The 23,567-nt window shown below is 39.1% G+C and overlaps 2 protein-coding genes and 1 long non-coding RNA gene across 8 annotated transcripts in view; 1 reads left to right on the forward strand and 2 right to left on the reverse strand.

The window, feature by feature from the left end:
* Window positions 1–740: 740 nt before the first annotated feature.
* Window positions 741–7,089, reverse strand: ifi44a6 (interferon induced protein 44a6). Of its 2 annotated transcripts, XR_015475536.1 has the most exons (8): window positions 6,915–7,089; window positions 6,004–6,037; window positions 4,173–4,377; window positions 3,913–4,059; window positions 3,635–3,806; window positions 3,418–3,518; window positions 2,917–3,316; window positions 741–1,498 (listed from the first exon to the last, which is right to left on the reverse strand). XR_015475536.1 is itself a non-coding variant. In NM_001423394.1 (7 exons), exons 1-7 carry the CDS (start codon window positions 6,994–6,996, stop codon window positions 3,134–3,136), a joined length of 924 nt encoding a protein of 307 aa, NP_001410323.1. In that variant the 5' UTR covers window positions 6,997–7,052; the 3' UTR covers window positions 2,835–3,133. The 2 variants fall into 2 exon arrangements, 1 of the variants encoding a protein (NP_001410323.1); NM_001423394.1 differs by lacking the exon at window positions 741–1,498 and having other exon boundaries at window positions 2,835–3,316; window positions 6,915–7,052.
* A 4,086-nt stretch (window positions 7,090–11,175) lies between these two features.
* LOC147846678 (uncharacterized) lies at window positions 11,176–22,424 on the forward strand. Its single transcript, XR_015476191.1, has 3 exons — window positions 11,176–11,332; window positions 19,244–20,428; window positions 20,692–22,424. It is a non-coding gene; the product is annotated as an uncharacterized LOC147846678 (long non-coding RNA).
* A 164-nt stretch (window positions 22,425–22,588) lies between these two features.
* Window positions 22,589–23,567, reverse strand: part of ifi44a5 (interferon induced protein 44a5) — a 12,792-nt gene continuing 11,813 nt past the window's right edge. For all 5 annotated transcript variants that reach the window (XM_087236673.1, XM_087236671.1, XM_087236674.1 and 2 more), the window contains 2 exons: window positions 23,460–23,560; window positions 22,589–23,359 (listed from right to left, as the gene is read on the reverse strand). In XM_087236673.1, coding sequence (XP_087092799.1) covers window positions 23,195–23,359; window positions 23,460–23,560 — 266 coding nt within the window. In that variant the 3' untranslated portion in view covers window positions 22,589–23,194. The remainder of the gene's footprint in view (window positions 23,360–23,459; window positions 23,561–23,567) is intronic.

Consider the following 23,567-nt stretch of genomic DNA (forward strand, 5'->3'; position numbering starts at 1 on the left):
TGGTTTATTATGCTTCTCAAACTAAATTTATTTCATTCAAATAATTACCCATGCTTTAATTTGGTTTAAGGTTATTTCAGTAGGTTTTCCACCAATTTATTATCTGCCATCTGAACAATCTGTTCAAGAGCCTTCAGTATCAGAACATCAACATCATCATCTGTGTCGATCTCATTATAGTAGTTCTTCACTGGGAAGATGTTTGATATCGACACACCCACTTTAGCACTGCACAGCTCAGTCACATATGTTGCATAACATCAAGTATGTTAAAGCAGTGTATAAAAGTGAAACTCATACATGTTGTGAAGGGTTGCATACTATCTTCTTGCTCGTGTAGAACCTTTTTAGGTCACTTTTGACTAGTGAACATGCTTCATCTGCTTTAGTCATGACAATGAATTGGGCAATGCCTATAGCAAATGCGGTGCTTTTCACAGAGATCTGATCTCAGCATCATTATGAAGCTGTGTGATGTCATGTGTGACGTAGGTTGGTAATTCGTCTATAATGCTGTTTGGATGCCATTTCATTCAAATTTAAATTCGATTAAGATGGATTAAAAATGGCATTTGTGACATTATATTACTTAAGACTTTAACACACTTTTTCAGCTTTATATTGAACATGAGCAATTTGGAGAGATATGTGGAATCTGTAGGAATATGTTACATCATTCTAGTTTATCCAATAGCCAATCACAGGTGGTGTTATGCAAAATAGAGTATGATGCTGCTGGGTATGTTTCTAATTTCTGCTTTTATTCATACTGTTGCATAAATACCCAACCATCACAGGAAACATGTGGCAAACTTTGATAGTCAAAAACAATTTTAACATCACATTTTATTCACATTTATTATTTGGCTGTACATATGACACAACACTACTAGATGCACCAGACACAACAGGGGCATAAAACTGTCTGGGCTGTGACACTGCTGGCCAATAAAACTGCCTGGGCCATAGATTTGCATGGCTTCAGATCTGCTGACACCACACAGCTTATGTTAACCCTAAGTGGGGCCATTTTGCAGGGTTGCCTACTTTTTGCAGTGATTGGTTGTCACCTGGCAGTTTTTGCTTGAAATTTGCATAAAGTTGAGAAATGGCAAAATTCTCTGGCATCCTCGGCTGTTCTTAACGCTTTCTCCATGGTGCTTTCAATGCACTGTGCTCAACTTCCATCTGAATGAACTGAAAATGATGGTTGCACTGCACTTTTAACTTGCCAGTGGAAACACTGTTCAAGCTAGTGAAATAATTCAACTAACTAGGCTACTGACACCTGTCACTTGTCTGTCACAGAACCAATACGATTTCTGGTAAACAACGTCAAATTTATTAAACTGTGGAAATACAAAGCAGCAACTACATTTATTTCAACATAATTTTCAAGACAGTTGTTTACACTGCTCATCGTTTATGAGAGCTTTAGATTTCTTTATTAACTGTTTTAGGAACATGCTGAAAACATACAGTATTGAAAGAAAAAAAACTATTAAAAATTTTATGTAATAGAGTGGAGGAACTATGAGGTAAATTTGTATGCAAAAACCTGAAGCGAGTTAGTATTTAAGCAGTTCCGGTTCCCTCGTTTTTAAAGTCAATGGGTTTTTACAATGTGATTTCAGTTAAATTGCCTAAATAAAGTTCGAGGCTAACACAAAATGAAGCTGCTTTCACCTTTTAATCTACGACAAAAAACAAATCAGTTACATCACATTATTGATTTTTCAAATTGGTGGCTCTTCTTTAAAAAGACGGTTGCTATCAAGTTGGTAAAAGGAACTTGAGGCGGTGTCGGTGACATACGCCATCGAGCTGAACGGGTTTGGAGCGCAGCCCACTTGCGTTGGGCATTTGGATTTGTCTGTTTTTAAAGTATTTTCATGAATAGTATTTTATAGTTTGTTGTATTTTTCTAATTGGAAATTCATATTGTGTGTAGATAATGCCTTTACATGTGAAGACTATCAAGACAGATTCATTTGTGGATAATTTATTTTAATTAAACGATATTATGAAGATACAGCCCACCAGTGCAGCCTGTCTCTCTTCTGCTCTCAGTAATGCAAATGTGTGAATAATTGTGTAAAAATACACACATATTAACTGTGATTTTAACGTGATCAAGTGATTTTTGTCGTTTTTTTTCTTCATCTGAACACATTTAACTCTGTCATAACTGCAATATTTACACTCCTCCATAAAATGTATGGCATATGTGACTTTATGGGCTGCTTTTCACTGTACTTCGTGACATAAAAAGAATACTGAATGTTGTTCTGTGTCCATGATGGAACTTGCAGGTATTTGATAGACTTGTTCCTCACGCCTCATTTCTGTCATCTACTATTAAGGTAAGCAGGCTGTATGCAGGCGAGCGATACACATTTAAATATGTCTAATAATAATACTATGTAGGCACATTCATACATACAGTTTTAAAACTTTTACAACAACCGTAAAGCAAAACAGATGTATTTCCCATGTAAAATACTCAAAAAGCACGTAGGTCTATGTGATTTTTGCGTATTTATTTGTTTATAATACAGTATATGGTGTTGATTATAATATAATAAACAAAGAGATTAACTCTTTGACATGGAGCATATTTCTAAAAATAAGCTTGAAGAGTTGTCTGTAGCAGGGTGGTGCTGACATCACAGGCGAGCGCCCTGAAGTCACTGAGTCCGTTAGCCTAATGTTAGCTTTTCAGTTCTTGCGTTTGCATTTAAGATCTAAAAGTTGTATTTTCGTGTGAGGATTATCCGGCTGGACAAAACATGTAAGTGTAATGAACAGTGTTTGAACACACAGCTTATTATTTACAATCTTCGAAAAGCCTATGGGAAAATCCTATAGGGATTTTATCAAGAGAACCAGTCTTATGCTAGCAGCTGATTAGCCTACAAGGGGACGTCATAGTTCCTCCACTCTACAGTTGTTTGATATTAAATGTGGGTTTACTTTATTCTTAATCTTTGTATTATTTGCAGATTTTTAATTAGACTGTAATAAAGCATTTCATTAGCTTTGAGCCCCTTTGTAAGACAAAACACAATCCTCTACTGAGTCATGTTAGCCTATTATGCTGTTCATGTAAAGAAAATGTATAACGTCCCATGCATTAATTACTGTCTAAGTAGTTTTCACGATCCAGCAATCTATCATCAGCAGTCTGAACAATCTGTTCAAGAGCCTTCAGTATCAGAGCATCAATATCGTCATCTGTGTCGATCTCATCATGGTAGTTCTTCACTGGGAAGATGTTATTCATCGGCACACCAACTTTAGCACTGCACAGCTCCATCTGGGCAGAAACAGAATACAAAATAAAATAAAACTCAGATAAATTCAGTGTGTTTTAGCAGTATATAAAAGCATAATACGTATCTGTGAATGATCGCATACCTTCTCTTTGATCTTCTTGCTGGTGTAGACCTTTTGTAGATCACTTTTGACCAGAGGACAAGCTTCATCTATCTTGGTCATGACAACCACTTGAGCAATGCCTAAAGCAAATGCAGATGCAACGTAAAAGAAAACATTTTTTTTTTTTCAAGCTGAATAGTTATAATGTTGGTGAGGCTCATGAATACAGTCATGAACATTCAGGGGTCAGCTTTACCCTTATCGCTGATTCTCTTGCGGATGATCTTCAGCTTTTCAATAAGTTGCTCATCTGAGAACTGGACTGTATTTCCATCTATGACGTAAACCAGGCAGAAAGACTGATCGGAGAGGCTGGGGTCACTGGTGTAATGTTGGTCTTTAAAACTGATTGATTGATCCTGGCTGAACTGCAATTTAGTAAAATATGCTAACATCACACACATTGCACACAAACAAATATTATGCAAAATGTTACATTCACAATTAATGGAGTGTTTGTTTGTTTGTTTTTACTTTATAGCCGTCTTTCACATGGCCAAACACAGCATTGATGATGTCATCTGTTTGTGATCCAAGCAATGCTTCAGCTTCTAAACCCATGATGTCCTTGAAGACGAAAGGCAGAGCTTTTTTCTTACTTCTGATGGTGAATCCTTTGAGCTACAATTATATAAAAGCAATTTTAATAGTTTTCAAAGTAATATTTATATAATCAGCTGAAATTCTCGCAAGTCATACAGAGTAACATTATGTAAAATGTAACAAATACTTACATTTCGTGTAAAACTATGACTGTCTCCATCACTTGCGTTAACTAGTGCTCTAGAGGAGATCCGTCCTAGAAAGGCATTGTTGATAGAATTGATAAAGCTGGACTTTCCTGCTCCAACTTGTCCAGCCACCAGGACCTTGATGTCTTTTACTTCTGGATCACTGGGAGAGAAGTTTTCCAGCTTTTCTTTCAGGGCTTCTTTTTCTCTGTCAAAGCAAAAGTTTCTGTTAAATACTATATATAACTTAATAAGTTTACTATCAAGTATTCACAATGAAATGAGCATTTTAAGGAACATGTTGCCAAACAGCACATTTAAAACACATATAAAAAATTATGATTTAATAAATAAATGAACAATAAAATTATGCACTTCATGAAATTGTAGATAATTTAGTCACACTGTATGTGTACATTTCTCTGTTCTACCACTGTATATGCACATATTTACATTATTCTCAACAGAGTAAATGTCTACAATTTAATATGTTTAAAAAAGTAAATATGCCAGTTTACATTTCAGTCATCTTTTGAAAAAAAATATTCATGTCAGGTCTAAATCATGTCATGGCAAAAACCAGGAGTAAAAACTAAATTTGCTGCAGTAGGAGAAGCTGTGTCAATCTTTTCTTCATTTAATAAACGACTTGCGCCTCAGAAGACAATCCTGACTTGCAGTGAACGTGCGGTGGCGTTTGAAGGCATGAGACGCGGAGCACAAACGCTCTTGATTCTGGAGGTCATTAATAACACTAATACTGAAATGGATAAGGCTTTTACAATGACCAAAACAAAAGTGTGGTCTGCCTGCTGGTTTGTCTATAGACACACATTTTTATCATCACACGATCTCTTATAACAAAACCACATGACTTTTTTTAATGCGCATACTGGAATTTGTAAGTGTTTCCATCTCAGTTTATGCACATCTTTTCTAATTGAATAAAAAGTTTATCCAAATAGGTTATGCGCATTCGATTTTATGCACATTTTCTAAATTTTTGTAGATCATAGCGTTTCCATCAACCGTTTTTTTATGCGCATATCCAAAATGCGCATAAAAATGGGTGGATGGAAACATAGCTAATGTGAGTTTGAATGCCATTTTACATTACATATATTGCTATATACTGAAAGCAGCAGCAGATAGTTCACCTTAGATCTTAAAAATAAAACAAACCATTTGAAATTGAACTTTAGAACTAAGCACATATGAGTGATGACTCAGCATCTACATTTAGTAATGTTAAAGAGGGTTTATATGTTTTAAATACATTATAAACATCAACTTTTCGTAAGTGAGTGCATATTCTGTGCTTCTAAGTGGCTGTATTTAAATTTCTGCCATGTTTCGTCTGGTGCAAAAACAGCCAAATTGTTTATCACTGCAAATATCGTCACGTAGCGTGTTGTTAGGACACGGGGTTACAATGTAACCTGCTGACCTGTTTATGCTCGTAATATTGTTATCATTTGCTAATTGATAACGTCATGTATGTGGAACTGAATCTGTCTCATTTCGGAGTCAGCTACTGTCCGCTAGAGGTCACATTTTGGTCACGGATGCAGTTTTCTATCAAGGCAACCCTAGGTGCTGAAATATAATTGGCTAAACAGGCATTTGGCAGGTTAAATAACCAAAACAAATACAGCGTTTCGGCACGGAAAAAAAAAAAAAAAAAAAAAAAAAACATTTTCAAAGCACAATATCTGATTTCAGCATTGTTTTTTAGATAAACAAGAATGTTCACTCAGCATCTTTCTTAAATATCTGCAAATATATTAATTGTCTGCCTTGAAAGAATAGTTTATGTACATACTGTATAGCTTACCCCCAGTTAAATTTCCTCCATGGTTTATCCAGTTCTATGGGGGAAAACACATTGTTCATGTTTATAAATATGTTCATTTTTCAAATAGCAAATATTATTTTTTAATGTATATTTGTATTTACACTGTATGTTTGTATTTCATTCACATATAGAGCTCATATAGAGCTCAACCTGTGCAGAGCACATGCCCTCTGAAGTCAAACTAACTATGTTACCGTGTACAGTGCATCCAGAAGGTATTCATAGCGCTTCAGTTTTACACTTTTTTTATGTTACAGCCTTATTCCAAAATGGATGAAATTCATTTATTTCTTCAAAATTTCTTTATACAATACACCATAAAGATAATGTGAAAAAAAGATTTTTTGAAATTGTTGCAAATTTATTACAAATATTTTGCTTTTTTTTTATATTTCACACGATGTCTAACAGAGTAAAAACATTTTCACAGTATGTCTAAAAAAATTTTTCTTCTGAAGAAAGTCTTATTTGTTTTATTACGATATATATATATATATATATATATATATATATATATATATATATATATATATATATATATATAACACATACACACATATATATGTATGTCCGGCTGTATGTCCGGCTGGGTCAATTGGTGTAGAGTTTGCATGTTCTCCCAGTGTTCACGTGGGTTTCGTCCGGGTGCTCCGGTTTCCCCCACAGTCCAAAGACATGTGATACAAGTGAATTAAGTAAGCTAAATTGTCCATAGTGGATGAGTGTGAATGAGTGTGTGTGGATGTTTCCCAGAGATGGGTTGCAGCTGGAAGGGCATCTGCTGTGTAAAACATGCTGGATAAGTTAGTGGTTTATTCCTCTGTGGCGACCCCAGATTAATAAAGGTACTAAGCCGAAAAGAAATGAATGAATATATATTTGACTCTTACCTGGATTTGGTTTTGGTGTTGATGGTTGATATGATGGCTGTGTTGGCTGTGGTTTCTCTGGTTGTGATTTTGATGATCCCATTTTTTTAACCCTTGAATCTATCAGCTTGATCCTGGTACACAGTTGACTTGTTTCACTGCAAGGAAATGAAATCAGGCCAATACTAGAACAGTTTTATATATCAGATTGGTTTCAGTTTCACTCACATTGAGAGACCTCCTCTAACACGCACGCGCGCACACACACACACACACACACACACACACACACACACACACACACTTTCTCTTTCTCTCTCTCTGCGCTCTTTGACCAACATTTTGGTAACATATTTTTACATGTATATTTTTTCAAACATAAGATACATCACACACCTGTTGTAAATGTTGTACAGGACACTTTTTTTGGTTGCAGTTCTAATGGTAAAATTAAAATAAATGTGCACTCTATACCTCAATGACTAAGGAAAACAGCTTTAATTAATAACAAATTCAATGACAACATCACATCTGGAAAATCCTGATAAAGTACACTGTACACTAATAGAACTAAAGGTTCTGTAATGGTTAAGTTTCCTGAAGAACATTTTACAACCATCTTTTCCATTCCACACAAAGTTCTTTATAATTGTAGGTAACATGGACAGTGGTCTTAAAGTGTGTGTCTCAGAGAAGTTTTGTGCCTGTGAGCTTTGGACTTTGACTGGACTATTTTGCACATTGGTTTGTGTGTTTTTTTTTTTCATCTTTAGTTCTGTTGTAGATTTGCTTCTGTGCTTATAATCATTGTCTTGCTCCATGAGTTGAGTTTCAGCTAAGCATTTCAGCTAAGCAGGCATTGGGTTCACACACACCTGAACGCTCCAGACTAATAAACTTTTAAAACCTCTGCTGATGATTAGGCATTTGATTAGCAGTGCCTGACTTATTTATCTTGTTAATCTTAGATGTTGTTGTTGATATGAGGTTTTATTTTCTGATTTGTAAGATCAACCAAAGGTCAGCTAATTTTAAAGAAAAATAAAACGTAATAGTGTCTTTTTCACTATTTCACATGGTCCTCTCTTTCTTTTCCCCAAATATCACAAATAATATATCCCTAAAAAATCCATTTGTCAAATTATAGAATTATATAAAGATGAAAAAAAAAACTGAAACAGAAACAGAAACCGATACCGTTCATAACAGGGTTACAAGATCTGGGTGCATTTATTGGAAATGAAAACAGAAAGGGGTTTAAGTGATTTTATATTGCACAGGCATGCCCTCCAGTTCACGAAAGTAAATGGACTCATAAAAGACAAGATAACAGATTATTTATATTAACAAATGGGTATTCAGTTGCACACTTTTCTGGAACAATGGTTCTAAAATGGTTCCAATGTCAATTTTTTTTTATAGAGATGTAATGAGGTAAACAGCCAATTATGAAAAGCTTCATTAAAGAAAACATCTGGATTCTTGGTAGTTTTGAGTAAAGAGTTCTCAAAATGTTTAATAAAATGTGAATAAAATGTTAATAAAATAAACTACAGCACAACACATTATAAAATATACACAAATATCATATAACCAACTTAAAACAGGCTCACTTTTGCTTAACTTGGAAGAAAATCCTCAGGTTCATGTATGTTACTGACTTCAAGACAATGTTGCACTTTTCAGTTTAACTCATATAATATTGTAAAATAAGCAGAACTGCAAAACAAAGATTAGCTAAGCAGGGGTCCGTTCTTCATACATGTATTAGTCAATTAGCTGGATTTGGATCCAGGATCATTTAGTTCTTCAAAACTCATCCAAGAGTTGTTGTCATAGCAACAGTTGTGGTAGTTCAAACCTGCTCGGGAGCAGGTTTATTTCATATAAACAGGATTAGATCAGCTCAGTTCAAGCAAAGATAATACTGTAAGTACAGTATATAGTGAACATATATATATATATATATATATATATATATATATATATATATATATATATATATATATATATATATATATATATTTATGCAATCTGCATTGCGAAATAAAAGTACAAAAAAGGAGTTCTCCCCAAGGGGATCAAAGAGAAGATTAATTAATATGGATTTAGATACAAATGCCTACTATTTTAAGGTACTGATACAGCTGGCGGTGATGGTGCGCGACATATCTGAAGAGCAGTGGGGGCATTTGCGTGGGATATACCTGAAAAAGCGGTGGGGGTGAGTTGTGCATGACGTACCTGAAGATCTGTGGGGATCAGTTGCACGTGATGTACCTGAAGAGTGGTGGAGGTGAGTTGCACGTGACGTACCTGAAGATCAATGGGGTTGAGTTGCGTGCGGCATACTTGAAAATCTGTGGGGTTGAGTTGCGCTCGACGTACCTGAAGAGCTGGGAGCGATTGAATGTGTTTTATGTCGATTGGTTTTGTTTGTAAATTGTGTAAATTTGTCTTGCTTTTCGTTCCTTTAGTGACTCTGCTTCTTAACAGTTGTTTATCAATAGTTCTCATTTTTCCTTTAATTAGACACTTAATTAGCTCATTAACTTCATCCCTGCCTCAAGCTGCCGTCACACAAGTTTAAGCTTGCGAAATTCTGTCGCACGGCGCTGCGAAAAGGAGTGGGATTAAACAAGATGATTAGACATTAAAAAAAGAGTGATTGATATTTAAAATTTCTGTTTTGTCCTTCGATGAGCGAACCGTGAAACTTGTCGCATGAGCTTGCGTTTCTGGTCTGACACAATTGCATATATATGAATGGAAGTCTATGGGGAGAAAAGTGCAGTGTGACCGCGGCTTTAATGTCCAACCCTCTGTAGTGAGGACCCTGGTGAGGATTTCGCTATGCGATTTAAGGGGTTAAATGTGTTTAATGAAAAATACACAATGTAAAACTAAATTGTTCCAAAAAAATAATTAAATAAAACACACAGCTGCTGGCATAATACTGCAAAACCATTGTGTGTAACCAGCATCTGTGTGCAAGTCCAAGATAATCTGAAAATATCTTATGTTATGCTGCATTTTCTTTTATTTAAATGTAACTTACTAGTTACTAACGCTGTGGAAATATGTTTGCTATAATTGCAATCACATGAACACTTGTATGCATTTAATGACTTTGTATTGATCTATAACTGATCTATAATACTGCAGTTCTCAATACCCATATGCTCATATTACAAAGACACTATAAATTGAAATAACATACATGTTTGTAAATGAACATTGAATCAATTAATGAAATATGGCTATTTTACATACATTTAAACAGTTCCATAAAATGACCATATTTTTATAGTATTTCTTTACAGAAAGATTCTGTCAACCACAGGTGGTGGTATTTTTCTATAAATTTAACAGATCATTTGAACAGTTCTTCACTTTTTAATGACTCTCTCTATTTCTATTGTTATACTGTTGGGGACATTAGGTTCCTGCAATGTAATGAACACAACGTCACACACAGGGAGAGAGTGAGTGATAGGGTTTGCTATATTGTGTATGGAAAGTGAAAATGATATGTTACTTATTAATGTTTCTGAGTTCATTTGGTGCTTTTGCAACCCAGCCTCTAGTTAATGAATAAATATTATAAAAGCAGAAAAGTAAAAGTAAAAGGGATTTAAGGTGGTGTTTTAATCAATTCAATCTGAAACTTGCTGATGCACTCAAAACAGTGATTATACAACAAGTCAATAACAATAATTAAGCACTAAAACACTTTTAATGTGACCACATCTTTACTTTTCTGCTTTTAGTCATGATGTGAGGTATGCCATGTAGGTGAAGTATGCCATGAAAAAAAGAAAGCACCTTAGCAAAAGTTATCCCACATTTCTGGTATTAATTGTTGATATTATATTAGTAATACAATTAATAATTTATGGCTGAAAAATAAGTTTGACACAGTAAGAGATATACATTAATATATGAAAGTACTGTAATTTTTCCACAAATATCACAAATTAATTTCCCTCAAATTCTGTTGTCACATTGTAAAATTATAATATTTAGGATTAAAAAAAACTGCAATGGCTGCAAGCTGTTCTTACAGGGTTACAAGATCTGGCTGCATTTACTGTAAATGAAAACTGAAAGTGATATAAGGCAAGGCCTTAAAGGGCCATGAAACCCCCTCGTTTCAGCAGGGTGTTGTCACACCTCTACTTTGGAAAAAGTCCGAAAAGTGGGCTTGTCCAGCTTTGTTTAGGGGGGAGTGTCGAAGGAAGAAAAGAGGCATGGTGTGGGAGTGTCTATTTGGGCGCGCTGAGTTTCAGAGTCAAAATACACACACAGGGGACAAAGTGACTGTGTTACATGGACATCTGTGGTCGAATTATTTGCCAAATTACTAAATGGTGGACTTAAACTGCAGTTTGGCTCTTTCATTCAGGGAATTCATTTGTGCCCCTCGCGACAAACGAGATGTTTGATTCGAGGAACTGTTCTAAGCGTGTATTTTTCATGCAATGTTTAATACCGCACGATGAATGAGAAAAAAAAAACTCCGCATGTCCCGCAAACTTAGATGCACTCGGCAGGTAGCGTCAGGAAGCTGCTTGTGTTATTCCGGTCACAAAATGCAGTGAAAATCATACACGAGGTAAAAGTTTGGTTGTGGTGCTAACATGTTTAAACTCGGTGCAATAGTTTGTTTGATACGAAAAAACTGAATAAAAGAGCACTGGTCGCTCACTTACCAAATCTGTAGAGACAGGACAATCACCAGCAACTAGAGCCACGTCTTTATTAAGAGGAGACTACAAGTGAATCCGGATCTCAGCGTTTGCAGATGAGAACAGCTCTCAGGTAAACAATAATCCTCCTTAGACACGTAAGTTATTGTTGTTGAGCGTCACGTACACTGTTAATCCACACGTGACTCCAGCTGCGCTCTCACAGGGAGAAAATGAAAACAAAACTTAACTGCAGCAAACTATAAAAGCAACACTTCACACTTGTTTTGTAAACACAACGTGGCGTCTCTGTCATCTAAACACTGTGACAGTAATGAATATTAATGAAGTTGCACAATAGAGGGCGCTGATTGGTTTGAACCAAGCTTTACTCATGCATTAATGCATCACACTGTAAGACGTAATAAGACTCACTCTGGTATAGACGTCCAGTCTGCACGCTGGAATACACGCTATTATGTCATAGCCGTGACGCAGCTTCAAAAATTCGTTTCAAACTGGAAGTACGAATTTGCTTGAAATAACGCAAAAACAACCAATTTACACTTTTTAGTGAAATATAGGTGTCCTAATAGTGTTTTTGTCACGATTGTGGATCTGTCTGTTCTTCTATGATGTGTCTGCGTGTGTGTATGTGTGTGTGTGTGTACGGTGTGGTGCGTTATGCGTTTTACGTATATGCGTGTATGAGTGTGTGTGTTGGGTGTCTCTGTGTCTGTGTTAGAGTCGCGTTGCTGTCAGTTGTGTTTACCTTATCAGCTGGGTGGTCACGTGTACGCTGTCACCAGCCTTGCCGTGCGCAGCACCGCTCAGCTGTAATCAGTGGACCACAGGTGCAGCGCATTACCGCGCCTATATATGTTCAGCGTTTCTGTCTCACAGTGTCAGTTCGTTTTCTTCACGTCTGTTTGTCTGTGTCCTGTCAGGTTCCGGTCGCTGAGTTCTGGTCGTGTGTCGCGGGGAGAGCTCTGTGTTTGGACTCTTGTACCTTTCTGTTGGCGGCTCTCTGATCTTGTTCTTCAGTGCTCCCTGTTCGATTTACATTTCCTGCTGCTCGCTTGACTCACTCATCATCTTCCTGCGTTCTTCCTTCTGTCATTCTGTCTGAGTCAATAAATAATTATTTTACTTGCAATTGGGTCTCCCTGTATTCCGTGACAGAACGAACTGACCACTGAGATGGACCCAGCAAGTGTTACCAAAATCCAGGATTTCCTCGCCCACAATTCAGCCCGACTGGATCATCAGGACAAACAAATGGCAGTGACCGGCCAGGCCATTGAGGCGCTGGTCACTCAAGTTTCTGAGCTCACGACTCAGGTTCAGAGACTGGGTTCTGAGCTTCGTGCTGAAGCTGTCCAGCAAGCTCCTCCCACCATTCCACCAGCAGCTCATGCGCTAGAAGAGACCCCCAGATCCACTGAACCGCGACTTCCACCACCAGCATGTTACGCCGGCGAACCAGAATTGTGCCGGTCATTTATAGCAAAATGTTCACTTTACATCACGCTACAGCCTTCGTCTTTCCCTAACGAAGAGAGTAAGGTGGCGTTTACGATCAATTTGCTGACAGGTAAAGCGGCACTTTGGGGTACCACTGTTTGGGAGCGTAAACTCCCCTGCTGTAACTCCTTTAAAGCTTTCTCAGAGGAGTTAAAAACTGTGTTTGACCGAGCGGTCTCTGGCAGAGAGGCGGCTCGTAAGCTCGCTGAACTCAGACAGAATAAGTTGAGTGTTGCTGAATATTCCATTGACTTTCGTACTCTGGCGGCCGAATGTAAATGGAATGCCGAAGCTCAGTGGGACATGTTTTTGCACGGACTAGCAGATTATATTAAAGATGAAATCTACGTCATGGATCTGCCTAAGACACTGGATGGGCTTATTGATTTAGCCATCAGAGTGGACACTCGGTTACAACAGAGAGGTTCCCACAAGAAACTGCACACTCCACCTCTTCCCACGCAATCTCTTTTCGCTGCATCTTCTGAACCCCCCTCATCTGATCTCGAGCCGGAACCCATGCAGATGGGCAGATTTCGGCTTTCCACGGAGGAGAGGCGTCGTCGCCGCATGGAAGGACTATGCATGTACTGTGGAGTCGCTGGACATTTTGTGGCTTCGTGTCTAGCCAAGAATAAGAATTCGTCGCCGGGTAAGAGTTTACTGGCTGGTGAAATCACCCTTGACAAGTCCCCTAACACAACCATGCTGCCAGTCAATCTATCTTTTAACTCTATCATGCACCACTGTCATGCGCTCATCGACTCCGGAGCCGAGGGGAATTTTATTGACTCTAAGCTGGCGTACAGTTTGAAAATCCCTGTTGTTCCCCTTTCTCTTCCTATCGCAGTGCACGCTCTTAGCGGTCTTTCTCTCCCCACCATCACACACTCCACTGCTCCTATAAGACTCATTACTTCTGGTAACCATTCCGAAACTATTGAGTTTTTCTTAACAGAGACTATTGCCACTCCTGTGATCTTGGGACATCCCTGGTTGGTTTTGCACAAACCTCACATTAATTGGGGACATAATACTGTGCTTTCTTGGAGTGAGAGCTGTCATAAATCTTGTCTAGTGTCTGCTTGTTCTGCTGTTTCTCGTTCTGTGTTTCAGGAGGAGCAGATGGATCTGTCAAACGTGCCCCGTGAGTACCATGACCTGAAGAGAGTGTTCAGTAAGTCCCGGGCTGCTTCTTTGCCTCCTCATCGTCCCTATGACTGTGCAATAGACTTATTGCCAGGTACGTCTCCGCCTAAAGGCAAATTATACTCGCTTTCTGCTCCAGAGAGGGAGGCCATGGGGAAATATATTTCTGATTCTCTAGCAGCCAAGATCATTCGCCCCTCTTCTTCACCGGCGGGGGCGGGATTTTTTTTTGTAAAAAAGAAGGATGGTTCCCTTCGCCCGTGCATTGATTATCGAGGGCTGAACAACATAACGGTCAAGAATACATACCCTTTGCCGTTGATGTCTTCAGCCTTTGAACGTCTGCAGGGGGCGAACTTTTTTACAAAATTAGATCTCCGCAATGCTTATCATTTGGTTCGCATAAGAGCGGGGGATGAGTGGAAATCAGCGTTTAACACCCCCAGAGGGCATTTTGAGTACTGCGTTCTGCCCTTCGGCCTTTCCAACGCTCCGGCTGTTTTCCAAGCATTCGTCAATGACGTGCTGAGAGATATGATAGATCAGTTCATTTATGTTTACCTGGATGACATACTGATATTTTCCCATTCTCTCCAGGAACATGTTCAGCACATCAGGCGAGTGCTTCAGAGGCTGTTAGAGAATGGTCTTTATGTCAAGGCGGAGAAATGCGTTTTTCATGCACAGTCTGTTCCCTTTCTAGGGCATATCGTGTCAGTCGAGGGGTTGCGCATGGATCCAGAGAAGATTAAGGCTGTGGTAAATTGGCCAACTCCTGATTCCCGTAAGGCCCTGCAGAGGTTTCTGGGCTTTGCCAATTTCTACCGGCGATTTATTCGCAATTTCAGCCAGCTCGCCGCACCTCTGACCGCCTTGACCTCCTCCAAAACGCCGTTCAGGTGGTCCAGCGCAGCCGAAGCTGCGTTCTCAAAACTGAAAGGCTGCTTTGTTTCAGCTCCAATCCTGATAACCCCTGATCCCTCCCGGCAGTTTGTGGTGGAGGTCGACGCGTCAGAGGTCGGGGTCGGAGCTATCCTGTCCCAGCGCTCCTCCTCGGATGGCAAGATCCACCCGTGCGCGTATTATTCTCATCGGTTATCAGCCGCAGAAAGTAATTACGACATTGGTAATCGAGAGCTGTTGGCCGTCAAGCTTGCTTTGGAGGAGTGGCGTCATTGGTTAGAGGGGTCGGGGGTCCCTTTTATCGTCTGGACCGATCATAAGAATCTTGAGTACATCAAATCCGCCAAAAGATTAAACTCTAGGCAGGCTCGGTGGGCGTTATTTTTCGGACGGTTCAATTTCACCATCTCATATAGACCGGGATCTAAGAACATTAAGCCCGACGCGTTATCCCGTCTTTTTGATTCTTCGGAGCGTACATCGTCACTCGAACCCGTAGTGCCTAAGCGGATTGTTATTTCTAACATCACATGGGAGATAGAGTCGAAGGTTCGCGCAGCCTTAGATGGGGTAACGCCCCCGATTGGATGCCCACCGAGTCGGTTATTCGTGCCAGAGAAACTTCGGTCAGATGTTATTCGATGGGGACATTCCTCCAAAGTAGCCTGTCATCCTGGGGTGAGTCGCACATCATTTGTTATTAAACAACGATTCTGGTGGCCAGCATTGGCTCGTGATGTGCGTGATTTTGTATTGGCTTGCTCTGTGTGTGCTGTTTCCAAGACTTCCAATCGGCCACCCGCGGGACTCCTTCAGCCGCTGTCAGTACCTTCGAGACCCTGGTCCCACATCTCGCTAGATTTCGTTACGGGGCTGCCTCCCTCCAACGGCAACACGGTGATTTTAACCGTAGTGGACCGGTTCTCGAAGGCTGCTCATTTCGTCCCTCTGCCCAAATTACCGTCAGCCAGAGAGACAGCGGTTGCTGTCATTAATCACGTCTTTCGCATTCATGGCCTCCCGACGGACGTGGTTTCTGACAGGGGGCCTCAGTTTATCTCTAAATTTTGGAGGGAATTCTGTCGTTTATTGGGGGCCACTGTGAGTCTTTCGTCTGGCTTTCATCCCCAGAGTAACGGTCAGACCGAGAGAGCCAATCAGGATCTTGAGCGCACATTGCGATGTTTGGTGTCACAGAATCCCTCCTCCTGGAGTCAGCAGCTTTCGTGGGTGGAGTACGCACATAATTCGTTACCAGTGTCGGCCACGGGCCTTTCTCCGTTTCAGTGTAGTCTAGGTTACCAGCCACCAGTTTTTCCCAGTCTGGAATCTGAAGTCGCGGTCCCCTCCGTTCACGCCTTTGTCCAGAGGTGCCGCCGCACTTGGAGCAGGGCCAGACAGACCCTCCTCCAAGTGGGTGTGCGCACCAAGGCTAAAGCCGATCGCCACCGGTCTAAGCCTCCCGTTTACGTTGTCGGTCAAAAAGTGTGGCTTTCAACTAAGAATATTCCGCTCCGCACCGTTTGTAATAAGCTAGCTCCTAAATTTATTGGCCCATTTATTGTCACTAAAATCATTAGTCCTGTGGCAATCCGCCTCAAATTACCTCCAGCGTACAGGAGAATTCATCCCGTGTTCCATGTATCTAAAGTAAAGCCCGTTTTTCATACGGCAATTAATCCGCACACACCAGTTCCCCCCCCGCCGCGTCTCGTAGATGGGGAGACTGCTTATTCGGTTAAGCGCATTCTGGACTCTAGACGGAGGGGACGAGGATTCCAGTACTTGGTGGACTGGGAAGGTTACGGTCCTGAGCACAGAAGTTGGGTTCCGGCCGGGGACATACTGGATCACTCTCTTATCGATGATTACAATCGCCAGGTATGCTCGTCTGGGAACGCCAGGAGGCGTTCCTAGGAGAGAGGGTATTGTCACGATTGTGGATCTGTCTGTTCTTCTATGATGTGTCTGCGTGTGTGTATGTGTGTGTGTGTGTACGGTGTGGTGCGTTATGCGTTTTACGTATATGCGTGTATGAGTGTGTGTGTTGGGTGTCTCTGTGTCTGTGTTAGAGTCGCGTTGCTGTCAGTTGTGTTTACCTTATCAGCTGGGTGGTCACGTGTACGCTGTCACCAGCCTTGCCGTGCGCAGCACCGCTCAGCTGTAATCAGTGGACCACAGGTGCAGCGCATTACCGCGCCTATATATGTTCAGCGTTTCTGTCTCACACTGTCAGTTCGTTTTCTTCACGTCTGTTTGTCTGTGTCCTGTCAGGTTCCGGTCGCTGAGTTCTGGTCGTGTGTCGCGGGGAGAGCTCTGTGTTTGGACTCTTGTACCTTTCTGTTGGCGGCTCTCTGATCTTGTTCTTCAGTGCTCCCTGTTCGATTTACATTTCCTGCTGCTCGCTTGACTCACTCATCATCTTCCTGCGTTCTTCCTTCTGTCATTCTGTCTGAGTCAATAAATAATTATTTTACTTGCAATTGGGTCTCCCTGTATTCCGTGACAGTTTTTAGCAGTGTGGGACACATATACGACTGTCAACAGCTCAAAAAATGTGTTTTGGTGTTTCGTGACCCTTTACATTGCACTACTGCTGAACTTTGAACAGTCTCAGGTTTATGCATGGTAATGATTTTAGAGCAATTAAGCTCTTTCCATAAACAAATTGTGCACCATGGAGGTAAGTGTTATCTCTTTAACAGATATAAATTTGGGAAATAAGAAACTAAGATTAACTGCAAAATGGTTAATGTAAAGTGAACGTTACAACTGATGGTTATATGATGTGCTAATGCTTCTTTTTTGTGTACTTTTGCTATAAAACATGAGGTTTGTTCATGTTTATATGTGCAGTTTAAGGAAACTGGCTGAATCTCTCAAAACAAACCCAAAATGTTTTCTTCAAAACAACCAATCAGATAATTTTGTTAGAGCAGACTGCACAGGAGGAGGGAGATTCAGACCACCGCTGCAGCTGCCTCTAATCTAAAGTATACACAGTATTTCAAACTCACTCTAGGTCAGTTAAATAAACATATAAGTAAAAATACTGTATGTGAACTCAAGTGACTACAATATAGTCAGTCTTTTAGAATAGTCTAGATATGTTGTGATCACCAGCGACGTCTCTGCTGAAGATTATTTCCTTATGCTGCCAAACTACAACTGCCAGAAATCATTGCACTCATCACTCCTGCCACTGCTAACAATCATCCAGACACCAACACACACAGCTAAACTCGCCATTTAATAATTATAGCACTATAAATACACCTCACAGACACAGACACACACACACACACACACACACACACACACACACACACACTTTGCTGAGTCTTGTCCCTACAAACATTACAAAGCCTTATCCTTGCCTTGTTTACAGTTCATGTTGCTTTGCCACCTGTCATGACCATTTGCCTGTTTTTGACTATGCTCATTGAATTATCTTCATGCTCCAGTTTGTACATGTTTTACCTGGCCTGTACGACCATCCCAAAATAAAGCTGCCTCACCTGTTTTCAACCCAACTCACTACAATATGGCACCACTATTGTATTTTTTCTGTTATAGAGCTTTTTCATAGAACACAGAAAGACCCATTATGCTTTGCATGTAGGCCTTCACATAGGGAGGATACTCAAAACTTGTAGTTGGCTGGTTGTAATCTGTTTCACTTGCTTTTATTGTCTGTAAACGAATATTGCTGTTAACCAGCAGTACGGCGCCGAGGTTCATTCTGACAACATACCACTACAAACATTTCTGGAGAGCACCAAATACATCCCAGGAGTTACTTTTTTATTAGCAGTTTTTGTTTTTCGCAAATCAACCGGAGGCAGCTGTCGACTGACTGACTGACTGACTGACCCACCATCCTTCTTCCCTGAACCCAACCAATAGTGTTTTCAAATACACAGATTGACCCGCCCACCCGCTTCCCTAAAGCCAACCGACAGTTTTAAAAAGCAACCCAGAAAAAGAAAAACTCTTGCCCGATTTTACCACGTTTTCATATTTTACCACATTCTCAACCTGTTATTTACTTGTTTATTGTATTTTTTGCTTCTGTTTTTGTCTTAGCCGCTTTCTGGAACCGTTCTTCACCCGACTCGAACCCCATCATTGTGGTCAACCCTTTGTCTCAAGTCTGCAAACCTACAGGTACATGGCAAGCTAACTGGACAAACTAGTAACAGTGAGAAAGCCGTCCATATGGAGGTAAGCCGTCAGCTGGTAAGCGCGAAAAGGAACAGCATCATACCGCGCCATAGCATTCGTTTTACAGACAAAATGCAGCCATACGTACCCCTGGCTACATAATCCATGATCTCCAGAAATGTATATAGGGGGACATTTTCAATGTGCCTTTGTTGGCACTACCACCAGTATGGAATATTTTAATGGGTCTTAATATAAAATTTAGTGCTATATGCCATTGTCTTTTAACCAGGGTAAACAAGATAATATCAGATTTTACCTTGTGCTATTTAAATTGAGCCATTATTTGTCATTGCAAACATGACCAATAATTACTTACTTACTCGCAGGGCCAGTTATATCAAAGTGGATATTTAGCTGCACCATGTTGGTGTTTCGTAACATCTAGTTTTTATGAGGTGGGTTGTTAGCCCAATGCATAACCCCTAATATGGAGGACCTGGTCATACACACTTACACTATGGACAATTTAGCTTACCCAATTTACCTATAGCACGTGTCTTTGGATTGTGGGGGAAAACGGAGCACCCGGAGAAAACATACAAACTCCACACAGAAATGGCAATTGACCTAGCCAGGGCTCAAACCAGCAAACTTCTTGCTGTGAGGTGACAGCAATACCTACTGTGCCACCATGTCACCCCAACATGACCAATATTTTAATAAAATATATATAAACCCAAGCAATTGTAATTCATTTAAATGTCCTACAAGTACCGCCCAACTTTACTAATATACACTAATAGAAGAGAGACATGAAAAAGGAAATTACACATCACTTTTTTCAGCTTGTGTTATTTAACTGGTGGTTTATCAAGTATAAATAACTGTGGTCGGTGTCAGTGGTGTTGAATAATAAAACTCATTTTTAGTAAATGGGAAGTGAAAGAAATCACTGTTATACTACTGAAACTAAAACTTTAAACTGCACACTCATGCCCATTCACTCTATGAAAGTGCCTGCTGACAAAATAAATGATCAAATCAATTACACAACATTATTTAACGTGTAAATGTATTTATTAAAAGTCAGGTCCTAGGCATCAAGTCTCAAATACCCAACACAATCTCACGGCAATTCATAACTTTTTCATTTAGTGGCTAATTCGTACAAATTCGTACGATCTAATTCGTACATTTTAGTACGATTTGCGTATCCCCCAATGACGGTTGGGTTTAGGGGTGGGGTTAGGTGCCACGCCTCCTTTTTAAAATCGTACAATTTCTTACGACTGAACTCGTACGAATTTGTACGAATTAGCCACTAAACTGCCAAAACGTAAAATACTTACGTTTTCTCGTGAGATCAGGCTGGAATACCTTACTATAATGAAAATTATGCCTCTTTGTAAAATATGTAGAAAAATACATAATAATAAATACATAATAATAAAATGAACAACAGCAATACAGCGGGTATGGAAAGTATTCAGACCCCCTTAAATTTTTCACTTTTTGTTGTATTGCAGCAATTTACTAAAACCATTTGAGTTAATTTTTTCCTCACGAATGTACACACAGCACCCCACATTGACAAAAAAAAACAAAAAAAAAAAAAAAACACAGAATTGTTGACAATTTTGCAAAGTGGCTTCACAACAACTCTGTGACTGTTCCTGAATGGCCCAGCCAGAGCCCTGACTTAAACCCAATTGAGCATCTCTGGAGAGACCTAAAGATGGCTGTCCTCCAATGTTTACCATCTAACCAGACAGAACTGGAGAGTATCTGCAAGGAGGAATGGCGGAGGATCCCTAGGTGTGAAAAACTTGTTGCATCTTTCCCAAAAAGACTCATGGCTGTTTTAGAACAAAGAGTGCTTCTATCAAATACTGAGCAGAATCTGAATATTTCGAAACGTGATATTTCAGCTTTTTTAAAATAAATGTCAAAAATTTTATGTTTTTCTGTCAATATGGGGTGCTGTGTGTACATTAATGAAGAAAAAATGAACTTAAATGATTTTAGCAAATGGCTGCAATATAACAGAGTGAAAATTTAAGGGGGTCTGAATACATTCAGTACCCACTGTATTTCTATGCTTCCCGTATCCTGTTCTGCTCATTTCTAGTAAATGGAAAGTGAAATTAACATTCCATTATGAGCTGACCCTAACTGTTACGTGGTTTAAGCTAAGTTCAAACACACAGCTACTTCGTTATTGCGTGCGTGTGTGTTCTGTATGTATGTATAATATGCTTAATTGTAGTCACTTTATTAATTTGACACCAAACGTTTCACACGCTAGGTAAATCTGACACAATTTAAGAATATCAGATCATCTACATACATCTGTATATAAGCCACAACTGCTTCTCTATCCTCATGGGCTCCACACAGATGTCATGATCAGTGTCTCTTTGACATGAGATTGAGAAACGAGTTAGATAAACTGAATTTACGCATCCATTGTATGCTCATATGGCCAGTTTATTGCTCACTTGATGTGTGATTATTTTAGGCTATCCAGTTGCACTCTGGATAATAGGAATGGAACAGAACCTTACTTCAGCTGCTGAGTCCAGTCAGTCAATATTCTTGGAAACCAAAACAAAGAGAACGATTTCCAGCACACTTTTATGTTGTTGTACTTTATAAAATTGGAGATATTTATACTTGTCTTAAACAATCTTCTAGCTTGCTTAAGTTGTGCGTTTAAAAGAAGATAAACATGCAAACATTGAACGATAGGCCAACCGGCTAATATCCACAGTGATGTTTTTAAATAGTAAATGCAATTTTGTTACCCGAAAGGTTGGTCCTATGTCCTGTCTGATTTTAAAATCCTCATTTTCTGAAGTCCTCAATCTCTTCCAGGGAAAATTTGTTATAAGATGTATTCTCTTTATTTTGATGATTAGACACTGTTAATAGCAGAGCTGTCTTTATGACGACCCTCACACAGATATGTTATCAACTCCAAACTGCCCCAGTGCATCACGGGAGTGTGCAGGGTTACTCCTGCAGGATTTGTTCAACATACGTTTGGTCCAGTTTGTTAAAATGGCTGTAGAAATAAACTTAAACTGAACTGTTCAATTACAAAAAAAAAAATATTTATCAACAATCTATTCTTTAAAAGTAATTAAAAGCATGAAGGTTTGTAATGACCTACTGAAACATTTAACAGTTTATTAGGCAATAATTACATTTTTATCAGATGCAAGAAATTAATTAATTAAAAAAAATTAACATCAACAATTGTAATGCAGTTGATTTTTTTTATTTATTTCTGATTTACTCTAATAGGCTGTAATAATTCCATTGTTTGATACATATTTTTATTTGCATATTTTTCATCTGGGATAGCACAGTTAAGTATACAGACAACCTTAAGTTTATCTAAGAAATACTAAAGACTAACTTTGAATATACAAACTACAAAGTCGTTGCGTGAAAATAGAGCGCTTTAAGAACATAATGTAAGTGTAATGGAAAATGTATTTTAGTGCACTTTTTGGGTATAGTAATTAGTTTTTTATTTTAGGTGTACTTAAGACACATTGAAAAATTCCAGTTTTAACTACTACACTACTAACATCAGTGGAATAAGTAAAAGTCTGGGTATTTGATTAGTATATTTGTAGTGTACATTCATTTAGATTTTATTTAGTACATGTATTTTTAGTGCACTCAAATACACTTTCCACCTGGGTATTTTCAGACAACTTAAGTGCATTAAGTACTTAATCAGTTCTTCCAATTTTGCAGACTTAAAGTATAATATATAGCATTGCCACAAATTCATTTAGTTATACCAAAGTATAGATCAGTTGTACCTAGTATTGCATTTAGCATATACTTTTTTTTTTTTCACTTGGCTCTCCTCAGTCTTGAATTAGCCCAACGGACAATCTGATCAAATGCCTTTAAAATCAGAACATCAACATCATCATCTGTGTCAATTTCGTCACTGTAGTTCTTCACTGGGAAGATACTGTTCATTGGCACCCCCACACTTCCACTGCAAAACTCCATCTGCACAGGATCAGAATGCAAATATATAAAATTATGAAAAACATTAATAGCAATTATATATATTTAAACATGCACAGATAACAGACGGTAAATCATCTACCTTCTCTTTGATCTTCTTGCTCGTGTAGATTTTCCTCAAATCATCTCTGACCAGCGGACAAGCTTCATCCACTTTGGTCATGACAACCACTTGAGGAATGCCTGCAAA

This window comes from Danio rerio, chromosome 1 (genome assembly GCF_052040795.2).
Source record: "Danio rerio strain M-AB ecotype USA chromosome 1, GRCz13ab, whole genome shotgun sequence".
Taxonomy (NCBI): Eukaryota; Metazoa; Chordata; class Actinopteri; order Cypriniformes; family Danionidae; genus Danio; species Danio rerio.

Bases quoted from the DNA above. Each gene is read 5' to 3' on its own strand.
- ifi44a6 (NM_001423394.1), bottom strand. From the start codon at position 6,996: ATGGGATCATCAAAATCACAACCAGAGAAACCACAGCCAACACAGCCA. The intron at 4,060-4,172 runs GTAAGTATTTGT...ATATAATTGTAG, and splicing joins GTCATAGTTTTACACGAAAT to CTCAAAGGATTCACCATCAG. The intron at 3,807-3,912 runs GTAAAAACAAAC...ACTAAATTGCAG, and splicing joins ATGTGAAAGACGGCTATAAA to TTCAGCCAGGATCAATCAAT.